Consider the following 14,998-nt stretch of genomic DNA (forward strand, 5'->3'; position numbering starts at 1 on the left):
ATGTGTGAGGAGAGTTTTTATAAAAATATTGAAAAAATACTTTTTATAAAAGTATTGAAAAAAATTAGACTATCACTGTTTTGCAACCACCGTTAAACAGCTGCTAAGATCTTAAGAGCAGTGACCAGACATTACATGCCCCCTGGGATTTTGCTGGACCGTATCCATAGTCTTGTAAAAAAAAAAAAATTGAAACAGAAAACACAGGGAACAAAGCAGCCTATGGAATTGCCCCCTGAGTGTGCAATCGGAAATCCCAGACCCTGGGAAACTCTCCGTGGCCTGGATTCTTCCACAATGAAATTATAGGAAAGTAAAGGGCTAGAAGACGAGCATATCGTTTAAAGAGAGACTTAAAAGACCTCTTATTTTTATTCTTGGTGAATCAAAGTCTAGTCATTTTTTACTAGGTGTGACAGGTGGCTTGCTGTAGTTCTTGTTAAGATGAAGCACTTGGGGTTCTCTAGAGATGAGTCTGAAAAACGTACACATGGGTGCCAACTATTTTTTAAAACACGTAGTCGGTTTTTCTACCCCCCTCTCTTTTTTATGGACAGGTAATGAAAGCATGGGGTGCTCACGTGACAGCAGTTTGCTCTCAGGATGCCAGTGAACTTGTAAGGAAGCTCGGGGCAGATGATGTAATTGATTACAAATCCGGAAATGTCGAAGAGCAGTTGAAGTCTTTAAAACCGTATGTATTAGGACAATGTTCACCTTGGGAAGTGGGAACAAGGACAGTTGATCATGCAGGCCTGAACGGTTTGGTGATTTTGTAATCACGTCGGGATCTTAGAAAAGAATCAATAAAAATACCCCAAAAAGAGTCATTTGGGGTGGTTTCCGTTTGAATTCCAGCTGTTTGTACAGCACTGTGACATGATGTGGTGTGTCCTGAGGAAACTATGTTGCTTGCATGGTCTTTTGTTAATTTCTAAGTTAACTTACTGTTTACCTATAAGAGGTCTGAGGACAGAATTGGAAGTTGTGTTCCATTTGGTGGCATCTGTTACCACAGGAACAGATAGAGAGCAGTGTGTGAAAATACTTGATTAGCACTGAACATTTTTCTGTCCGTGTTTGGGCTTAACAAGGGCATCAGAGAAACCAAGGCAGTAGAAATACTGGTAATCAGAGCCCTGCAGATGTTCTCAGTGCATCCGAATGCCCGGCTGTGGTTTGGTTTGTACCAAACAGGAGCAGACTCTGTGATTCAGACCCTGTTGCTCCTGACTGTGCTTCGGGCAGAACTAGGGAGGGTGCTTATTAATCTTGTCTTCGTCTAGCCAGGACTGCACTGCGGCTGAGAACACAACTGAGCAGTGTTTGGAAAGATGTTTGATTGCTACTTTTTCAATGGTTTTCCCCCTTTCTCTGTTCGTTTTCAGAGGGCAGTTATTCTTGTCTCCTTTGAGTAGAAGCTTACAGTTGACCCATGAACAGCATGGGGGTTAGAGGCACTGACCACCGCATAGGTGAAAATCTGCGTATAACTTTTGACTTTCCTAACACTTAATTATTAAATTAAGTGTAAAATTAACCAGAAGCCTTACCAATAACATAATCAGTCAATTAACACGTATTTTATATACCATATATGTATTCTATACTGCATTGTTAGAATAAAGTAAGCTAGAGAAAAGGTTACTAAGAAAATCATAAGGAAGAGAAAATACATTTACAATATGTGTTGTGTTTATTGAAAAAAATTCTGGGTATAAGTGGTCCTGTGCAGTTCGAACCTGTTAATGGGTCAGTGGTATTTTCATGGGTTTAAAAAAAAAAGGAGAGAAAACAGAGGGAAGCCCCCACTGGACACTACCTAGCCTTTCTTAGCCAGCAGTACCCACTCCCAACAGTGGGATGGCCGTGCAGCCCCGAGGAGCCAGCAAATCCCGGTTCCTTCAGCTCCGCAGCCCGTTCAGCTCCGGCAGGCGGGGCTCCAAACATGCCGTACAGCTGCGGTGCTGAACAAGACAGGACACCACCCCCCCTTCCATGGGGCTTCCATTCCAGTCAGGGAGGTGTCAGTGGTAAGTGCTCTCAAGAACACTGATAGAGGGGAAAAGAGTGAAAAAAAATGATTGGGGGAGGATGTTTGAAAAAGAGGAATTTAAGGGACACCTGGGTGGCTCAGTTAAGCATCTGCCTTTGGGTCAGGTGATGATCCCAGGGTCCTGGGATTGAGTCCCGCGCTGGGCTCCTGGCTCAGGGGGAGCCTGCTTCTCCCTCTGCCTGCCCTTCCTTCTCTTTCTCTCTCTGACAAATAAATAAATAAAATCCTTAAAAAGAGGGGGGCATTTAAGAAGGCCTCTGGGACATTGGAGCAGAAGGTTTGCGTAAGCCAGGAGAATGGGATTTTTTCTGGGGGGGGGTCCCCTACTGTATCCGTCCACCTGTAACAGTGTGGTAACATATTCTGGGTGCTCAGTAAACATTTGTTCAATGCATGAGTGGGAATCTAGGAGAAGAGCACTTGTTCAGGTCGAGATAACAGCAAATACAAAACCCCTGTGGCAGGAACACGGAGGGACTGAGGAATCCCCCTGTCCCTTGCAGAGATGTCAGCCACTCCCTGCCTGTGCATCAGGACCCCATCTCTCCGGGCCTCTGCCAGCTGCCTGCTAGACAGTGGAGTTTCAGTTCATCTCCTGTCTTCTGCTGCTTCTAGGAATACCAGCAGGAGACTGAGGCGGAAGCCACCCCATTCCCCTCTATCTACTTTAAGTTGTATGTGTGTCTGGAATTTGTCCCCAGAGGACAGAGACCCTGACCGGTGGAAATCGGGTGCATGCTCAGGCTGGCCCCCAGAAGTAGGCTCTGGTCTGCCCCTCTGCCTCTCTCGCTGTGGTCTTGCTGCCTTTGCTCGCTCTGTTCTGGTAGGGGAATCTCTCTAACTTGCAGATGCCAGGCTGTTACTTTTACTTGTTTTTGACCACTTTGGTTACAGTTGACCTTTGTAACCTTTGCCTGGAGTTTGGCCTCTGAGTCCACCAAGAATACACTCATTTCTCCTTTCAAATAGCAGCTTTTTAGGTTTGAATCTTAGACTATTACAGCAGGAAAGGGCTCTGAAACATTTAGGCCCAACTTGATCCTGTCATTGTTGAGGACACTAAGGGGCAGAGGACGCAGGAGTTTTTGCATGCTCAAGGTCACGCCACTTTCAAGCGTCAGTGGGCGAGCTGAGTCTACGGCCTGTCTCTGGACTTCCCTTTCAGTCAGTGCCTGTTCTAGAATACCAGGCTGCCTGTATGTTTTATTTAAATTAAGTATCATCACGTTTGTTTATTCAAAACTTGGGAATGAAATGGAAACTTAAACTCATGAAAATAATTTTCTGTTCTTTTTTAATGAAAAGAGTGGTCATTGAGTAAAGTCATTCTCCTTTCCTTCAGTTTTTACTTGTTTTTCTTCATTTCTGTTCCGTGAAAGGCAGGTTCAAGATCCACAAATTTGGCTAAAGCTGATTTTAGATGTTTGACTTCATCCAGATGAATTTAGAAGGGAAAAAGGATTTACCAGAACGGAATTCACTTATTAACTTGTTTAACTGATAAGCATACATTTCCTTCCTCCCTTCCTTCCTTCCCCCCTTCCTTCCTTCCTTCCTTAAGATTTTACTTATTTTTTAGAGAGAGTGCACAAGCAGGGGGTTTGGCAGAGAGAGAGGCAGAGGGAGAAGCAGACTCCCCAATGAGCAGGGAAGCCCGACTTGGGGCTTGATCCCAGGACCCTGGGATCATGACCTGAGCCAAAGGCAGGCGTTTAACTGACTGAGCCACCTAGGCGTCCTAAGCACACATTTTCTGAGTAGATACTTGTTTACAAAAATATTTAAAAGCATTCTCGGGTTTTATCCCCTGTGAGTGAAATGCAGTAATTACAGCAAGTTGAGATTTGCTTTAAGGAGTTGTGTGTCTCAGTTCCTCAGTTCATAGGACTGGGTTTTGAGGGCATGTTAGAGCAGAATTGAAGACTGAGAGCAGATTGTTAATTTGTCTTTACATTGTCCTCATGCTGTGCGTGAAGCCAAAAAGTAGGAGTAAATTCCAGATGAAGAGGATGCTTCTATGAGCAGTTCTAGTTATGGAGGGAATAAAAGCAAATCATTCTGTGGGTGAAAAGCTTTTATACTTCATTTCAAGTATTCAAGTGCACTAAAGGATACTTTGACTTACATTGGATGGATAGCTTTGCAGTTTTCCATAAAGCTTAGGTCAGGGTTTTCTCAACCTTGGCAAGCTTGGTTTCTGAACTATGGATATTGTGGACTAGATAAATTTTGTTGTGAGGGGCTGTTCTGTGCATTCAGTGTATAAACATCATCCCTAGCCTCTAGGTGCCAGGAGTCCCTTCCCACCACCTCCCCTAATTGTGACAACTAAAAATGCCTCCAGACATTGCCTAATATGTCCCCTGGGGACCAAAATTGCCTTCAGTTGAGAATCATTTGTTGATGTCATCCTTAAAGAACTAGAAAAATGATACGATTTTATGACAAAAAAATTAGTCACATTTTATTTAGTTTGGAGAAAAGCCAGAATGGGTGAGTGGGGGTGCCCTTTTCTCCTTCGTCAAAGCAAGCACCCCTCTCCTGGATGGCACGGGGCAGCGTGGTTTGTGAGCGGTCATTGAAATATACCCACTCACTGACTGGCGATGGAAAGGAAGGGGGCATTGGAGCCATATGTAAAGATGGACGAGGATGTTTTCATTTGATTTTTCTTTTGCTCTCCAGGTTTGATTTCATTCTTGATAATGTCGGTGGATCCACTGAAACATGGGCTTTAAATTTTCTCAAGAAATGGTCAGGAGCCACATACGTGACTCTGGTGACCCCTTTTCTCCTGAACATGGACCGACTGGGCATCGCAGACGGCATGCTGCAGACAGGCGTCACCGTGGGTTCTAAGGCATTAAAGGTAGGGAGGAGAGTCCTGGTTGGTGAGAGCAAGCGATGCCTCCTGCTTCTGGAAACTGGTTTCGCCTAGCCAGTTTCTTCTGTCTTGGAGCAGCATGGCACAGTGGCTGCAGTATGGGTTCTGGAGTAGCACACTGACCAGATTCAAATTCTGGTCTCCACTTAATAGCTGTGTAACTTGCAAGTTACTTTGTGTCATAAGCCCTGATGTCTTTACCTCCAAGATGACGCTAATAGGGTATCTTCCTTATTGCGTGTCGTAGGATTAAATGAGGTAATCCATGTAAAGAATTCAGTCTAATGTCTAGTGCATAAAACTTAATATTCAGCTTTATTATTAGCAATTACCTGTCTTGATTCCGTCTGATACACCTCTGCTTCCTTCTTGCCTCTACCTGATGGTCTTCTCTCTGTCTCACCAGTCTTAACACATACAGGCTCTCTTGTGTGAGCGCAGAAGCTTTATTAAGACTGGGTAGAGCCGGTTGTTTTCATGGTAGCCGCATTGGGGTATGCCAGTGATTTCTAGCCCAGGGCCTCCATACCTGTAGAGGTCCGTGGGCATTTTTTTTGAATTTCAAAACCGGAAGGAAATTGTGTTCTTACTTTAGTAAGACCACAAAGGCAAATAGAACCATCATCGTTTTTCTAAAATTATATCAAGTTGTCCTAACTGCACATCCCTTGTGAATCAGACAGTTGAGCTGTTGATGGCATTCTGGGTGTTTCTGAGACTCAGTTAGTCTGCCTGACTCTGCTGACTGCAGCCCCTGTTACCAGAGCTAGAAGGAGCTCTGCCGCAGCCAGACAAAGGCAGTATGTGGTGGGCCTTGAGGACGAGCGCACAGCAGAGGCTGAGCGCGCGCTCTCGGCCTAACACCAGAGCCTGTTGTCCTCACGGTGGGGACAGGTTTAGATCGTTTCATGTTATCCACTCTTGGCAATTCTAGATCATTGGCTTGAAATCTGTATTAGCTTTGAAACAGTGTAAGTGATAGGCAAAAAATAAATAAATAAATGAATTCTATTTTTTAAAAATTAGACAAAATACTTCAGAGTCAGGAAAAAGACTGGAAGTTTCCTCAGTGGGTAAAAAGGTTGTGAGACATTATGCCAAGCTCACCAACACCTACTGATCTGTATGTCTGGAACGAACCACTCGGTGATTACCTTCAGCTTCTTTATTCTAGAAATTAACTTGGGACCTTTTTGAGGGTGAAATTTAGGACTTTGGCCTCTTGAATTGCGTGGACTAACTAAATACTTAGAGAGCTGTGACAGTGGAGACCACCGCGCCATTCTTAGGAAGGGTGTATGTTGCTAGAGGTGAACAAACCAGGCCCTGTACTCGAGGTTCTTGATTTTCGTCTGATTTAGGCAGCAACCGGAAGCAGTGGCCACAGGGCGCTTTGGTGCTGAGAAAGGCTTCTTAGCTGTCCTTTGTCTCTTCTTTCTCTTTTCAGAAAACCCAGGCTTCAAAATATAAGTTTAACTTTTCTTTAAGATTTCACAGTTTGTACTTCAGTGAGACCTCTTACAAGTTAACCTTCTGGGTTGTCCTCTGAGAGTAAAACAGGCATCTTCTCTTTCCTCCTACTTGAAAGAGGATAGTGGTAATCTCATGTGAAAACCTTTTAAGTAGTTTCTGATGTCTTTCTGAGAATGTGCACAGTTTAAAGCCTCATTGTAATGCTCCAGACTCCCGCCTGCTTTGGTTTACTTTCTCCTGTAATGGCCTGGAAAAAATACACAGGCCCCTTATAGCAGAGTATAAAAATTCTGCTGTTGCCGACCAAAAAGTTTCACTTTACAGGGCAACACGCTATAAAGAATTATAGACATGGCATTTTTGACCATTGCTGTTCTTTTCTTTAAAACCCTAAACAGTTACCAGAATGTTTTAATTGTCTGAGGCCAGGCCTTAGGGAGAAGTACAGGATAGGTCGTTTGTGATTGTAATTATTCGGGCCTGCTGTACGCTTGGGTTGCCTCCTGCCTTCAAATGGTATTTTTTTTTCCTTTTGTTTTTTAATTTTATTTGCCCAGGGCAGTGCTCCCCAACCTCTTTCCTGCTGTGACACCCATAGAAAATTGTTCATGTTTGAATAGAGGTTGAGGCTGTTCTGGGCCTAGAGCAAACTATCCGGAGACTTCTGCCAGCCCAGGCTCTGTGTTGCTACTCAGTGGGTTGAGGGGATTCAACCTCCTCACACCTAATCTAGGGTGAGATTGGCTCTGTTTGCAACTGTGGTCCTGGCATAATTATTAATGATGACTCCTCTAACTCTCAGAATTGTTCCAGGTTAGATAATAAATTACAGGGTCACTCATCCAAACCAGTAAGCCCTTCCTGGTACAACCATTGCAAAGTTCTGCCCAGACAGCGGCTTGGTTATGTCTCTCTTCCTATGATCTGAAACTCAGATTTGGTGCCCCAGCCTTTCCTCAGTAAAGTTTGTTTCCAGCACTAGATAAATATTTATTCATATATTTATTTATTTTTAAAGAGTTTATTTATTTATTTGACAGAGATCACAAGTAGGCAGAGAGAGAGGAAGGGAAGCAGGCTCCCTGCTGAGCAGAGAGCCCGATGCGGGGCTCGATCCCAGGACCCTGAGATCATGACCTGAGCTGAAGGCAGAGGCTTTAACCCACTGAGCCACCCAGGCACCCCTAGATAAGTATTTATTGAATAATAAATATAAATATTTATACGGGTGATACTTTCTATGTATCAGGCACTTTGCATTCATTCTCATTTACTCCTTCCAACAACCCCGTGGGCAAGGTAGTGGTCTCACCATTCTTTAGGCCAGGAAACTGGGTGAAAGAGGCAGCTTGACCTAAAAACACAGCTGTTGAGCGCCTGAGCTAGAGTAGCAGGGGAGTTCCCTTGCACTTGACTGCTGTATGCACCTCATGCTGAGGGATTATGAGACAGGCAGGTGCAGGGAGGGAGGCCACATGGTTCTGGCAAACCCCATACCTCTGGATAGCTCCCATCTGGTGAAAGTGAGTTGGGCAGGTCATCGAGGTGTGTATCCTAGAGAACCTCAGTTCAGTTGTTCCTTTGATAATGGCCTGGCCTACTTTTGACAGAAAGACTAACAATTGAAAGTGGGTATGGCAGTAAAGTGGTCATGAACCCTCTTGTAGAAGATTTTGGCTTATTTTTATCTGGAGACCTTTTGTCTCATAATAGATTCGGTGACTTGGGACTTCATTATACCTGTAGGGGGAAGACCCAACCACGATACGAAAGGAACTTTACACTTTGTTTTGCCCTTAAAACCACTCTATTCCAGAAAAAAAAAAAAAATCTGTGATCGGATTTCTTGTCTAAGATCATATTTTGGTGCCTTACTGCCCCCCAAGCATACTTGAGTTAGGTTTAAAAGCTCTTCTCTGGTGCCTCTGAGCTTCATTGAAACGCTAGGAGAGAAAGCTGAGAGGTCTTAGCCTCTAATTTCTCCGAGGGAAGGAACTGAGTGTGTAAGACTATTTAGCCTCTCATTTTAAGGACAGCTTTCCTGTGCTGACTTGCTTGTCATTCACAATTTGGTAAAAAAGCCCGAGTTCACGTGAATATATCTTTGTTTATTTATGAGTGTCCCCTCTTGTCGGTCACTGTGCTGAGGCGTTGGGCATAGAGCTCATTGTTTCATAATGAAGAGGAAATTGGTTTGTCTGTCTTAATCATCCAGAAAATACTTTCCCCTAAATTTGCATTCCATGAGATTTTATCCTTTCCTGTATTTGATGTGTTTTCTTTTCTTCTTTTTAGCATTTCTGGCAAGGAGTCCATTATCGCTGGGCCTTTTTCATGGCCAGCGGCGTGTATCTAGACGACATCGCGAAACTGGTGGATGAGGGAAAGGTACGTGCGGGCCCTCGGATTGCTGGAGCAGCCCCTGGAGGCTTGGCCACCCGCCACCAAGCCTAGTCTGCGGGAGCTCTCTGGGGACAGGTGTGGTCCGTGCACATGCTGCTGTCCCTGGCTAAGTTTAAGTGCTGTATTTTGGTTCTGTCTCCATGGGAATCCTAGACCTAGACTGCTACATCTGAGAAAGAGCCCACACCATCTGGTTCAGCCCTCTTAGTTTATAGGTGAAGGGCAGGTCCAGCAAGCTTACATGATTTTCTCAAACACACTTAGACAGTAGCAGAGCCAGCATTTACAGCTGGGCTGCTGCTATTTTGGTAATGATCCTGAAAAGAAGACACCACCAAGGTAATGTCTGCACAGAGGTCCAGACACACTTGTGAGTTTACAGAACTGCTCTGGAGTGTCTAGAGTTCAAGGGTGAAGCTGTTCTGGAGGGAACCAGATTTCCAGAGGAGCCCTGTGAACAAATACGCTGGAATCTCAACTCACACAGTACCGCGCCAGGACTCGGGTCCCCAGGTCTCCTGTTCGCCAGCTAGTGTAACCCACTTGGAGGGCAGATAATGGTACATCTGAGGTCTGTCGGAGAGGGTCAGTGGGTGGGACGTTGGAGAGGACTGATGGAGGTCTTGGTGGGGACCACTGGTCGGTGTTTCTGATGGCTCGCATCTGTCCTGCACGGACTCTGTGGGGAATGGATTGCTGCTTGTAGTTGGATCATCCCTTTTTGGCTGTCAGAAGGCCTTTCAGACCACTGTTTAGTTTGGTTTTTAAATGGTCTTAACAGCCTTGACATTCTCTCTTTGGAAGAATAACCTGGAAGGAAAATTCCTAGTCTGGTGCTGATGTTTATGATTTTATTAAGAGACTGTATGAAATTATAGGGTAGAGACCCTTATATAACTATAGAGGGTTGCCTATGGTTGCAGGTAAAATGATTCTTATTTTTACAGATGAGAAAATAGGCTAGGGGGAGAAAGGGAAATGTTCAGGTTTGCAGGAGTGGGACCAGGATGCGTACTTCCTGACTCTCAGCCCTGTGCTTTTCCCTCTCCAACCTTCAGCTGCATCCTTAGTGCTGGAGGCTGATCTGGGGCTTTAGCTTAAGTTGTCTTGTCCTTGGCATTTTTTTTTTTTAAGACTTTATTTATTTATTTGACAGACAGAGATCACAAGTAGGCAGAGAAGCAGGCTGAGAGAGGAAGAAGCAGGCTCCCTGCCGAGCGGAGAGCCTGATGTGGAGCTCGATCTCAGGATCCTGGGATCATGACCTGAGCCGAAGGCGGAGGCTTTAACTTACTGAGCCACCCAGGCGCTCTTGTTCTTGGCATTTTACGATGGGCAGGGAAAGGGGATGGAGTAGGGCTGGCTTTGCCACCGTGTGATCCATATAGGGCCACTTGGAAAGAGCTCCTTGAGATGGGCTTCCTCGTGCTGGTACCTGCCCCTTATGGCCCATTTCCTGTTTCCACTCTAATTTTGGAAGGAAATGTCTTTAGGACCTACTGGCTGCTTTTTCTGCATTTAGGTTTTTTTTTTCATTCTCTATAGCCACGGAACTATATAGTAGGAAACAGCCTGCTACCATTTCCTAAATTTTGTGGTTTCAAATTTGCGTGCCTTTTCTCAGACTTCTGAGTCTTAATGTGTCCCAGGTAGACGGTCTCAGCCTTCTCGTGGCTGTAGGTAAGTGCCTCTTTAAGGTTCTTCTCACTTCCCATAGGATGCTTATTTTATTTCCAGGAAGAAGGAAGTGAACTATCATTAAGTAACATGGCCCATAGTTTCACATGCTCTTTCCTGTGACTGGAGCCCCACCGTGAGAGACGTCCCATGCTCCAGCAGCATACTGTGCAGTCGTGTCATTCCCGATCTCGGCTCCAGGCTGTCCACGGGCTTACCATGGCTCTTTTGTATTCAAAATATTGGGACTCACTCTCTCTCTACCTGGAAGTTACTATTTACGCAACAGAGAAGAGTGGAGACTTGTGTATATGTAACTATTGAATTTGGCAGATAATTGGCAGAATGGCTAAAAGAGGACAAGGTAGAAATAAAGATGCCCTTGATATGTCCTCAGACGAGGGTGAGGGAGGAAATATTCTTTTGGCCTGACCAGGGTTATTTGGGCCCAGAAGTCCTCTCTGACAGTGAAGGACTCCGGGACCGTGGGAGCTGGTGTGTTGGGTGCCATGAGCAGGCCAGCTGTCCTCATGCGCGTCCTGCCTCATTGTGGGTGCGGGAAGGTGCTGTCCATGCTGGGAAGCTATAGCAGATAACCGAGCACGTCAGCTTCTCTGGTGTGTGGCTCGTATTAAATTGGATGAGGACATTGAGATTCTTCTAAGCTTTGGCTGAGCGCTTGGTGAATAACGGGTACTTGAGAGAGGAGCTCTGATTATTTCTTGACAGTGTGAAGCCATGAACAAAAAGAACTTACTCTTCTGAAATACTTTAAGGTTCAAAATCGAAAAGGTAGGAAAAGTTATTTCCTGAAATCTTTCTTCGACTCCTGTCCCTCAGTCACGGAGCTTGTCTTGTCAGACACAACCGTTGTTAACCAGTTTCTCAGGTATTCCAGAGATGGTCTTTGTATCAAGAGGGTGACAGAGAAGAATGACTTATAATTATCACACTGAGTGTAGTGGCCTGCTACCAAAATTGTGCCTTTTGCCTACAGTTATTTTTGAATTTTTTGTCCCTCGGCACAATAAACATTTCTTGTTTTCATACTGTGTAGCACACTTCTTTTGAGTTAGCACGTGGAGAGATTAGAAACCAGAAAACTTAGCACATGTCTAGTTTTGCTACCTCCCCACACCCCCATCCTGCCTTTACATCTCATGACAGCCCCATGAATCAAGTGACAAGTTCAAGGGCTCAGGTCTCTTGACTTCTAGGACAGTTCCTTCAACCACCATTTCTATCTTTAAGAGTGAGGCAGTAATAGTTAAAAAAATAAATCCCTCATGCAACCTTCATTGTTTTCTGCTTGCTTAAATAGCCATCTAAACATTTAGAAAGGTGGGGTTTGAATTCTGTCCACAAAAATCTTCCTGTATTTTTCAGTGTCTTTTAGGCCTGAGAGGAGGCGGGAAGGCAGATTCTTGGGGCTAGAGTCAGCTGCTGATAAGAATGACTAGGCTGTGAGGGAAGATACGCATGCATATGTGCTTGTATGTGCACGCATTCCTTTCCTCTTGCTGCTGTTGCCAACTGCCGTCAGTGTGGTGGCTGGAAACTGTGCAAACTTACTGTCTTCTGGTGCTGGGGGCCAGGAGTCTAAAATGGGTCAGCAGGCTTGTATTTCTTCTGGGGGCGGGCTGGAGGGGAGAACCTGTTCCCTGGCCTTCTCCAGCTTCTAGAGACCACCTGTATTCTGCGTGCAGTCTTGAATGACTTTAACTTCAGTTTCCATCATCTTGTCTCCCTCCCTCCAACTGTCCTGTCTCCTTCTTCTTCTAATGACCCTTGTGATTACATTGGGCCCATCCGGATAGCCCTGCCCATCCCAAGATCCTGAAATTAATCATGTCTCTGAAGCCCCTTTTGCCTTATATGTTATCTTCACGGGTTTGGGGGATTAGAATGTGGACATCTCTGGGAGCCATTCTTCTGCCTCCCACAATGCATAAAGTATCTCATAAGATTTGAAGAAAACTTGAAATACTGGTTGTCCCAGAGGAGAACTAGATGGCTGGGGATCAAGTATGGGAGGGGGATTTTTCCTTGTACCCTTCCGTCTTTTCAAGTATGTTTATCTGTATACATATGTTCTTCATATAATTATGAAAGTCCTTTGATGTCATGTTCTTAACATTCACAGATCTGTTTAAGATCCTAGGTGACCAGCCAAGCTTTTCGGTTGAGCGATGATAGAGATGACCTAGTTTCTTTCTTTCTTTTAGCCAGCATCAGAACAGTTCCTGTGTAACTTTTTTGAATTTAATTTAAAACGTTGACAGAGGGCCCACAAGCTTCGCCTAGTAGGGTGAAAGATGTGGAGAGATGGGTTGGCCACATTGAGTTACCTTCTGAGCTGTGATGTCCGCTGGAACTTCGTGCAGTAATTGAAATGTTCTCTGTCTACACTGTCCAGTATGGTAGCCAGTGGCCACATGTGGCAGTTGAACATGTGAAATGTGGCTAGTCCAACTGAGGGACTGAGTTTTCCATTTTTTTTTTCCCCTTTGGTGAATGGAAATAGACACATGCAACTAAAGGTTACCATACTGGGTGCTGCAGCTCTGGAGAAACATGAAATAGAAGTTGGGAGGCGGGCAGTTTCCCAGGCCCTTCTTGAGATCTGAGGCCTCCCTTTAGCAATGAATTACATTTTCAAACTTTGAGCTCCTTCTTTGCAACTGGATTTTTTTCCTCTGTAGAGAGGATATAATGATGAGGGATGGAAGTCCTGGGACTCAGACAGACACAACCGGGACCTCATGGATCCCATCACCCTGATGCTGCTTGTTTCTGTGAGGAAATGTAGGTCACGTTTCTCCTCTCACCTTCTGGCTGCAAGGAGTGCCTTTTTCAGGGGGACCTAGGGACAAGTCCCAGGTGCTTTCCTGAATGGGCACATTTCCTCTCTTGGAGTGTGGCTTCCATTATCCTCCCCCCACCCCCTTCTTACCACCTCTCTTCCAGCTTTGAGTTTTCTGGGGCCAGAAAGTCCCAGAAATAGCAAATTCAAGCAAAGCCCACTTCTTCCTTTTGTCTTCTCATAGCTCCTTAGTTGAAGCCCCTTTCTGCCTTGGAATTCTGACCCTATCTCAGAGGTCAGGGGGTGTGCCTATCTCGGAGGTGGTGCCGCAGCTATGTCCCTGCCACCCCTGGCTTGGGTCCCTGGAGCCCGGCACACGTGTGTGGACTTGACCTTCCGCCAGGAGCCCTCAGGTCTGCCTTGCATCTGTCACCTGTTCCTCTCCCTTCACACACCTCACCTTCACGGATCTGCAGTTTCTGTGCCCAGTGGAGGTGGAGGTAGAGGGTCTGGGGAAGAGGGGGACAGACCATGACTCACGCTTCTGTCCCCCGACTGCACCCAGGCCATGCAGTAGCGCAGTCAGTAGTCCTGGACCCCAGCTTTGCCTCCGCTGCCGGAAGCTCTCACCTGCACGTCCTCAGAGCCCTTAGCCACCTGCGCTTCGGCTTCCTGATCTATCCAGCCGGCTCGTGCAGACACTTAGGGCCCTTTGAAGCTCTACCGTTGCGTCATTCTTGCTGGGCAAATTGGGATTGAGGGGAAACCTCTCTGCCTCCTGTTCTGCCTGCATAGATGGTGTCGTCCCCGCCCCAGTTCTCCCCACAGAGGGGTTCTCTTCCCTCTTCCCTCGGAGCCGAGAAGGCACGCCCCGCGGCTGGAAGCAACAGTAGTCCGCGGCCGCACCGGGGAAGTTGAGGGGCCCGTGGTCCCTGTGTTCTCATAGAAGGGATGCCTGGCAGCAGGCGCCAAGTGCTGGGGCCTGGCGTTACACAGCCTTCGTCTAAGAAGGTAAGGCACTGCCGGGAGGGCCCGAGTCGGGTCCGGGACCCGGACGAATGCTGCTGCGGTGAGTGGCTCCCAGTCCACACGGGGCCCGGGCCTCTGCGTCAAGGGAAGTGCCCTGTGCTGAGCCTGCCCGCTTTATAACGGGGCTCCCTGTGCCGGCCGGGCTCTAGCAGTGTCATCACATAATGTCCCCACCTCACTGTGAGTAACCTCTCTGTCCCCTCGCTGGATTTTACTTCTGATCTCTGTCCGTAGCAAACAAGCACTCTGGGTCTGGGGTGAGGCCGTGTGTAGACACTGCTTCATTATCCAGTTAATCTCCGTTTGCTGGCGCTATTCAGCCGGCAGTGGCGTCCGCCTGCGTGTTAACAGAAAGCCTTCTTTTTTCATTGTCACTTACGGGAAGAGCTGAATGACTCATTCCGGCCCCGTCAGCCCTCTGGGGTTATTCGCCACAATAGGCCTGAGCGGCCAGATTAAAGTGTGTGGTCATCGCAGGCTGGCTGTGTCATCAGTTCGGGCTCCGGGGCTGTGGTCAGAGTTCTAACGTGAACAGAGCTGGACCAGCCTGGGCTGTTCATTCTCGAGTGGAGCAGGGGGCCTCCCGGTCCCTCCTTCCCGACCCTCTGTGAACACCGGGGCTGGGGTGCTCTCGTTACTGGTGTTCACAGCTCAGTGAGAAGTGGATGTCATT

At 46.4% G+C, this 14,998-nt stretch overlaps 1 protein-coding gene across 1 annotated transcript in view; it reads left to right on the top strand.

The window, feature by feature from the left end:
* The window catches only part of RTN4IP1 (reticulon 4 interacting protein 1), a 44,020-nt gene that overhangs the window by 26,618 nt on the left and 2,404 nt on the right, over window positions 1-14,998 (top strand). The window contains exons 6-8 of the mRNA XM_080805347.1: window positions 558-694; window positions 4,742-4,925; window positions 8,709-8,801. Of these exons, the coding sequence (XP_080661473.1) occupies window positions 558-694; window positions 4,742-4,925; window positions 8,709-8,801 (414 nt within the window). The remainder of the gene's footprint in view (window positions 1-557; window positions 695-4,741; window positions 4,926-8,708; window positions 8,802-14,998) is intronic.

The sequence above is a fragment of the Martes martes genome, assembly GCF_963455335.1.
Source record: "Martes martes genome assembly, chromosome: 6".
In the NCBI taxonomy this organism is placed as follows: domain Eukaryota; kingdom Metazoa; phylum Chordata; class Mammalia; order Carnivora; family Mustelidae; genus Martes; species Martes martes.